Below are 8,307 nucleotides of genomic sequence, written 5' to 3'. Positions count from 1 at the left end.
TTTCCCTAGTATCTTGTCTTTCTGAGGTTCTGTGTATAATATAAGAGCCATCTCTGTGTTTTTTTTAATGTAGAACAGTGTGTAAACTTCAGGGTTTCCTTATCTGACATTACTGGCCAAGGCTGTGCACAACATTTCCTAGATTGTAGAAGGCAAGGCTGTGAAGCTAATTATGACTTCCAGTTGCTTAATCTACCCTCATTCCAGGCTTTGTGTAGATTTACAGTTAGCTGTTCTCCAAAGGACCGTACATACTGCTGAGAATTACTATGACTGTCATTGTTTCTTATTTGATGAACTCGGTAGGGAAGATGGATTTCAGCAGTGATTTCTCTGTACCAAGGGAAAACTACTAGGTTACAGCTACAGGGAAAGGACAAGGCTAGGTTCAAATCCTCAACCCCATCTGTCTCTTTAAACTTTTGCCGTGTTTGGGTTTATTTCATGTATCACAGGTGGTGTTAACACTACAGATATGGCCACACCATAATTGATGGTGTGTTACTTGCTAATGTAATCATACAATCTGTTAATCTAACAACACTTGTCAGATACCACTGATTTATTTCCTAGACATACTGTCAGCTAGTTATCATCTGTCTTATAATAAATGTATTGTTTATGGCAAGAATTCATACTTTCACATCTTGCCTTTTTACTCATGATCTGAAGAGTCTGTTTTGAAACACGGTATGCTACTGCCCTTTACAGAGCAGATCAGTCTCCAGAATTTTCCGTTCATTCTTGGATTTTCATCTTCTAGGGGGTGGTTGTTTTATATCTACCACTGGACATAATTCTGGAGTTTTAGTCCTTAGGGAAGGCGCTCTCTTGACTTGGATAATTGACAGCGCTGGAATCTTCATTAATGATTGTGAATTTTGTTGAAGAATTTCTGTGCAGATAAATACTGTAAACAACAAATCATTGTGTTTAGTCACACTGCAAGAGGTTTAAGGAGGCTGTGCAACAAATTCATCACCTAGAAGCTGCATGTATGGAATATTAACAGATACAGTTACTGGTGGGTTTACCTCAGTCTTAACATCTAGCATCCTGCTGTTCTTTATTTTACCTTAATTCTCTAAAAATCCCATCTTCATTCATGATCATCCACTGTGTTTTGTTACATGAATTGTTCCAGTTCAGTTTGGCCGTGGTTGTCAGCTTGCCTCCAGTTGTAGTTATTCTCACCCAGTTCTCTATGCAATAAATTTGACCTTTAAAGCCCTCTTCTAACCACAGTTGTTCCTTCTCGTGTAACTGTTTTTGTGCTAGGCTGAGTTTTCTGCAGTATTAGAAAATCATGCTTTTTATGCAACAGTAACTTGCTGAAATAAGAGCACCGTTGAACAGTCTTAGCATGATTCATTAAACTACTGGTCTCCTAACAGCCTAGACCTCTCTTTAAAGCCAAACTCTGCTCTGGCTCTGTATTTGTGCAAACATCTTTGACTGCATTACAGTTAGCACAGTCATTACTCACACAACTGCACTGAAGAAACCTTGACTACGAGATCAACGGACTTTTTCCCTTTCTAATCACAAGTTTACATAAAACTGAATCTTAACTATTTTAAACTAGCAAAGTTAATAATGGCTTCAGTCTTTCTAATGAGAAATGTTTTCCCTGCTGCAAAAAGGAGCCTTTGCATGGGATAGTTGCAGCTGAAAATGATAGCAGTGTTTAGCTGCATTTTTAACTTTTGGGTTGGGTGTGGTCCCTTAAAAAAATAGTTATGAATAATGCCTGCTGGGAGCTTGCCATATTTCAATAGATTCCATATAAAACCTATTCTTTACTATTTTAAGACTCCTGAACTCTCTTCAATTAATCTATTTCTAGAGACGTTATTGCCCTTCAGCCCCCAGGAGCCAGAGGACACATGTTTTGTATTGGTGTTTGCCCTGTTAGGAGGTACTGAGTTCAGGCAGTTTTAAGAATGCATAGTTACAAATCTGCAGGATTGGAAACGGGTGTTGCTGAGCTTGTCAGTGAATTGACAAAGGAGACGAGTTGAGCAGGGCTTTGAGACCTCATTTACAGTGTGGGCTTAATGCTCTGCATGCGAGACCAGGAGGGGAAGAGCCGTATGAAAATCTGTTTACATGTTCTGATTCTGTGGTGGGGCACAGAGACTGTGTGCTGGCACCCCGTGAATTTGTAGCCCTCTTTCTGTGGTGCAGTTGGAGGGGTTTTGATCTAACACGGAATGGCCATACTCTTTGCTCAGCAGTCAAGACAGCTGGGTTTCTGCAAATGTTAGAGCTGTACTCAAACCTCAGAGATTTCCCCTCCCTTCCCTAGGGAACCTCTGGATTCCTTTCTTTTACCCATTACTTCACACCTTCCTCTTTAAGATTCTACCTTTGCAAATGTTTCTTTTCACATGTTCTCAAAGATAAAAAGGGAATTCCTTTTGTTATACTGCAGCAGTTTAGATGCAGTGCATTCTCACCCTAGGGGCTGAGAATCTGCTTCTGTAGTAGTACCTGGTGTCCTTCCATCCAGCCTGAAAGTACATGTAACTCCGCAACACCTGCATGTGGAGTCTGGGTCTGAAAGTGTCAAAATGAATCCAGACATGTACGTATGCCATTCTTTTTCAAAAATCTGTTTTTCCAAGCCATGCTGGAGATACAGCTAGGGATCTCTGTTATGTACCAGAATTATTCTGGGGAAGTAGAAGTTTGTTGACTGAACCTAGACAAGAAAATGAACCTCCACAGAAATGGAGCTGTAATATTTTTACTCTGCGATGTTGCATGCAAGCATACAGTCATATCGCTCTACATTAAAATTCACAAACAGCACACTGCTACACATGCTGCATCCTAGGCAGAGGGGAAAACAGTGTGTGTCCTGCTCTAATATTCATCACTTGCTTCTTTCCTGGAAGGTGCTCAAAAGAACTGAATTTTTTATAAGACCTTCATACAATGGACAGTAATATAAACTACGAGGATGTAAAGTCGGGGCTAGTGCCGTGTAAAAGGGTGTGTAAGACGAGAGGAGATACTTACTATTTGTGGAGAAATAGCTTTGAAAGCTTTGAGCCTGTGGTGGCAGATGAAAATTGGGTATCTGAGGTTTTTACACACTCCAGCTGTTGGCTCTGCCCTTGAGATATTGATGCCTAATCTGCTTATGATTTAGCTCCTGAACTCTTTCAACTTTCAGTGTGGTGGAAGGTGAACTGAAACTGGAGTCACTTAGCTTTCAGCCCAGCCTCTTGAAACTAGTGGTGGCCCAGGAGCTGATTGAGAAGGAGCTCTGACATGTCTTTGCAGGAGAGTCAGGGCAGATGACTGGGGAAGGTAGCTGTGAAAGCATGCCTAGTTTTTGTCCACTGCTACAAACCTCTTGGAGCCCTAAAATGTAACCCTCCTGTAAAGGGAAGTTTTTGTCTTTTAGCTGATACTGTATAACCTGCCAAATGCCCGTACTATTTAACTTCTTTGATGCTAGAGTTGTGCTTTAGGAAATCTTTTCCTCCCCTTGCATCCAGCTTGAGGGGGAGCTGTTTTTATACTGCTTGATTTAAAAGGAGAGAATGAGTTACAGGTGCGTATTTCAACTTTGAAAAAAGGGGGAAAATTACTTTGAAAATAAAACGCTTTTCTTTATGGCTTTATTGTTGCTGTTTTTCTTGCCTTATAAATGTTCCATAGAGCTTTTGGAATTATATTTGCTCCTTATCTCTGTAGATAGACTTAATTTTTCTTTACTAAAAAGGTTAAGCAAAGTAAAATATACTGTGAAGTTGTGTCCACTTGATGTCAGTTATGGAAATCTGAATTCCTCTTGATTTTTTTTTTTTTTTTCAGCTGGTAGGAAATGTGAGTATTGGTTGAGCTTCTTATTTTGTGAGACATAAAAGCTTAAGTAGCACTATCTTCAAAGTAAGACTGCTATCAATGAACTATTTTGAAGCCCCTCCCCCTATTCTACATTTGAGTAAAAATGAGAAATTGTTTCACAGTTCTGCTCTGGGATGTTTTAGCTAACTAACAAGTTTGAATCAAAGAATCTATTTCATGCTTTGCTCAGAGTTTAATGGTCTTAAAATTACAAAAACAGAAAGTTAAAAAAACAATTTGCCTTTATACTTCCTCTCCCACCAAAACCCACAAAAGCAGAAAGCATTTTTTTTCAGTGCTGAGATACTGGGCTTCTGTAACTTCTGAGGGCTGACTTGGTCTGCTGAGATCGTAAGCCCAATAGAGAAACTGTAGACATGACTCCTAAACGGGCAAATTAGAACAACCCACTCAAGTTCTCAGAAGGTAATATACTGGTTGGTTTGGATTTTTTTTTCTTTCTCTCTGCTATCACTTCAGAGCAGTTGAGTTTATAAACAATTTAGGATGTGGTAAGCATTATTACAGTTTCTGCTGAGTGAATGACCCCCATCTGTGTTGATGAGCTGTGGGAAGGGAGTGAAGTGGCAGATGTCTGTTTCATCTATTGTGATTTCAGAAAATCTTGTTTGTGTATAAAAAAGCTTTTGATGCTGAATGATCTCTTACTGAATAATGGATCTGAAATATTTGCAAGAAAAAAGAAATTGCTCATATTTATATTTTTTAAAAGTGAATATGGAAGAATATAGTTTCAGTACTAAATTAAGTAATTTATTTTTTTTTTCCTTTCAGAAAACCATAGCTAAAATTGCAACATGCTTGGAACTGAGAAGTGCAGCTTTACAGGTGTGTATTTTTCTTATGTGACTTCATACTTCAGTGATAGGTAACTGTAGAGCTTTTTAAAGCTCCTTTAGTGTCTTCAGACATAGCCAAAACTTCTGAAAACAGAGTGAAAAAACCCTTGGAACACTTGGACTTCCCAGGCTGTCAACATGATGCCCCAGGTGGCTGCCTTAAAAACTTTTAAGTGCTCATACAAGCATGTATTAGGGTTTGTATAGGAATTTGACTGCAGGTTTTGTGTCTTTGGTTCTTTGCCTCATTTTCCTTCTTCAGAACTGATTAGTTTGTCTTCCTAACCTGTGTGCAAGGGTAAAAAGATCCCTGGAGTGGCCCTTGCACTAATTCAACCACTTCACAAATCATAATAAAGCACAAGGAAGAATGTATGTGTAGAATAAAAATGACTTTGTAGCAGTCATGAAAACTGCCAGTACAGCAAGTGTGTGAAAATGATGATTTAGAAGCTAATCTTTGGGCTTTTTTCTGGGCTGAAGGTAGGTGTCATGGAAGTGAATTTCTTTTTTCTGTCAGCACAATCTGATCCCCAAAACAAAGTAAAAGAAATTTCCAAAAGAGTATGGATGGGGAGGGATGAATCAACTGAACCAACGATTGGTTTACTGGATTACCTCTTTACCAACAAAGAGTGGTAACAAGTAAATTTTGCATCAAATTACTCACAGCAGCCCTCCCGAGTACTTTGTGTTGCTGTACAAGGTGCAGCAGCTCCATTGTGCTGCCTTCAATTGTCTGAGAGGCTGGGATACGGTGACAACTTAGGCAGTGTGCTGGAGCTGGACTAATGAGGTAGGGGCTGACCAGTCTGGAGGCTGTGCAGCATTTGAAGAACTATTTGGTTAGCTCTGCCTGTCTTTCTATTTTGATCTAATCTGGAGTGCTTGAATAGCATTGCACTTGTTCTGAGGCCCCATGACTTTGTGACCAGGGCAGGCATGTTCCATTGTGGGACAGCTTCATATGGGTCAGGTCATGTCTCAGAGCAACAGCAGAAGATGCAGCAGTGTCATAACATGCCAAACTAAAGAGGTGATGTCTTACAAGAACAGTCTTCCTTGCTGTTGGTTCCTCAGCAGTAACTCAAGGATTTTATAACCTCATGTGAGGGTGCTAGAACTTCTCATCCACTTCACTTTGGGGAGTGTTTTACTTGCTGCAGTTTTGTTATGGTTTCTTATCAGAGATTAAAGCCATTAGTGAGTGTGGTCATCTTTTCCCATTCTTCTTATGGGTATAGCTGCTTTACTATCCTTCTGTAGTCTTGCAGAAATCAAAAGAAAAAAAAAAAACACCTACTGGGTCTTAAAGAAATGAGTAAGCTTAAGAGATGCCAAGGGTGCAATAACACAGTCGGTAAAACCTGATCCTCTGCCTAAAAGAGGGTGTCCCGTGTCAGTCCTGATTTGCAGCACTTTCTTAATGCCAGCTCTGCCACTTGTCAGCTCGGAATAGGCTAGTTCAGCTTGCCAAACTGTCAGCGAACTGCCTCAGAACAAAGAATAGGCATTCTGAGAAGCAGACCTGTGCTACAGCCAGATGAGGAAACTGCAGCATCAGAGGTGGAGAGAGGAGAGATGGGAATCCCTCTTCCATTTGCAGTGAGCTCTTAGCTGAGTGTATTGTCAAGCCCATCCTGTAATACTGTAATTTCTGTCAGTGTTACTAAATTGGATGTGTGTCTTAAGCTGTGAATGCTCATGTTGGAGCATCACTGCAGTGCAGTCTTACAGCTGATCTTGCTTCAGAACAACTTGAATGGGGAAGAATTAAAACAAGTCCCTCTGTCTCAATGTTCCTGTGCATAGTAAATGTGAAAGACCAACTAGTTGCTTTAAAAATATTTATCTTGTATTAGAGCTTGGAACATGGGATAAGTTTGTTCTCAATAAAAGAGAAGTAATGTACTTTCCACCTTATCTGTGAATCAGGCTTCTGTTGGGGAGATTTTGTTTGGGTTTTTTTTAGGACATAGCTGTGAAGTAACTTGATATGCTTGAACAAAGGAAGCACCTTGCAAGCTTATTCTAAGATATGGTAGGTCTGTCTGAGAGGAAGGTGCATCCTAAGTTCTAACTCTGTCTTTGTAATGTCCTAGTCCACCCAGTCACAGGATGAATTTAAGCTTGAGGATCTGAAGAAGTTGGAACCAAGTAAGTAGTATCTTTGTATTTTAAGTGAGTGACATTAATCATTACAGTGAAAAATATGATAGCAGCATGAATACTGACGGACCACAATGAGGTTTGACAGTAATGCTGGTTTTAGGTGGTTCTTCCAAATACCTGTTACCACACAGACAAAACTTGTTGTGTATTAAGGAATGTTATGTGGGTAACTTCCAAGTATAGTAGTTCTAATATTTCAAATAATGTATTCATCTTTATTCTCAAGTAATTCTTTGGATGCTGCTCATTTTTGCACAAAATAGTAATTTAAGCTATCAGTAGTAGAGTAGATAATCAGCTGGAAAAGTTACCTATACATCTCTTATTTGAAATGAATTTCAACACTTTGTGGTCTTGCAGCATGAAATTTATTTTTTCTTCTGAAAATATTTAACTTGTGTTCATGGTAGTCCATCACCTATCACCTACCACCATAATGCAACCAGAATATCAAAGGATGTGAGTCAGTCTTTGAAGGGTTTTCTGTGGTGGTGTTTTTTCCCAACTGATCCTGGATCGGTTCTTAGTATGTCAATCCAGAAATAACTTTTTAATGTAGGAAGTATTTATTTATCTGCTACATTTTCCTTTGAGTAACAGTGGCTGCTTTATTCTCAATGCATCCTTAGGATCAGAGCTTCCACATCTAAAGCAGTGTTATCCTGAATGCTAATGTTTATACTCTTCTTGGGGAACAGGAGATTTGGAAGAGCTTTTTTCATGCTGCTAAATTATATTTTTTGTTATTGTTGTTTTATTTTGGTCCTGTCACAACTGTATTACTAAGGGAGATGTTAAGTATAAATAAGATGGGTAGGCAGGTGTTTCCACTTCATGAATAAGCTGATCTTCTCTGCACTCCCATTCTCTAAGTAACTGGTACAGGATCTTGCAGGGAAACTTGTCAAGAAGCAGGGTATTGGGTTGAGGTTCCTGATGTCTCCACCAAAACAGAGAGTCCAAATGCTTTTAAACTGTTCCCTGAAAATGGACAGTGAAGGTACATCACAAGACTGCCAGGTCTGTGCAGACCTTAACTCAGGAGAGCGTTTAACTACATGCTGGAAGTATTAGGTGTTTCTGAGTCTGCATATTGCATGTCTGGCCTCTGCATCCTCTGATTTGGGATTATTTTGTATAGATACTCCTGCTCTCTGTTTACAAAGTATTTAAAATGTTGTAATAATTTAATGACTGTGGATTTTAGACTTGGTTGTGCAAATGAGTGACTGAAATGCCTCTTTCCTTGAAATGCCTCCTTTTCTTAAAAGCCAAAATTTCAATTATGGTGCAGCAGTCATGTTGCTTATCTTGCCCTCTCCATCAGAGATTTGATTTTTAGCTGTCAAAAAACTGCTCAACAGCATGAAGCGCATACACAGCCCATGCCTCATACAACAAGCAACTATATCAA

General features: G+C 39.4%; 1 protein-coding gene across 1 annotated transcript in view; it reads left to right on the top strand.

Annotated features, from left to right (window-relative positions):
- Nucleotides 1–8,307, top strand: part of AIDA (axin interactor, dorsalization associated) — a 26,478-nt gene that overhangs the window by 5,077 nt on the left and 13,094 nt on the right. The window contains exons 3-4 of the mRNA XM_010081043.1: nucleotides 4,657–4,710; nucleotides 6,824–6,878. Coding sequence (XP_010079345.1) covers nucleotides 4,657–4,710; nucleotides 6,824–6,878 — 109 coding nt within the window. The remainder of the gene's footprint in view (nucleotides 1–4,656; nucleotides 4,711–6,823; nucleotides 6,879–8,307) is intronic.

Source organism: Pterocles gutturalis, unplaced genomic scaffold, assembly GCF_000699245.1.
Source record: "Pterocles gutturalis isolate BGI_N339 unplaced genomic scaffold, ASM69924v1 scaffold3634, whole genome shotgun sequence".
NCBI lineage: Eukaryota > Metazoa > Chordata > Aves > Pterocliformes > Pteroclidae > Pterocles > Pterocles gutturalis.
Note: the sequence above shows the minus strand (reverse complement) of the source record. Positions and strands in the feature narration are given on the sequence as shown.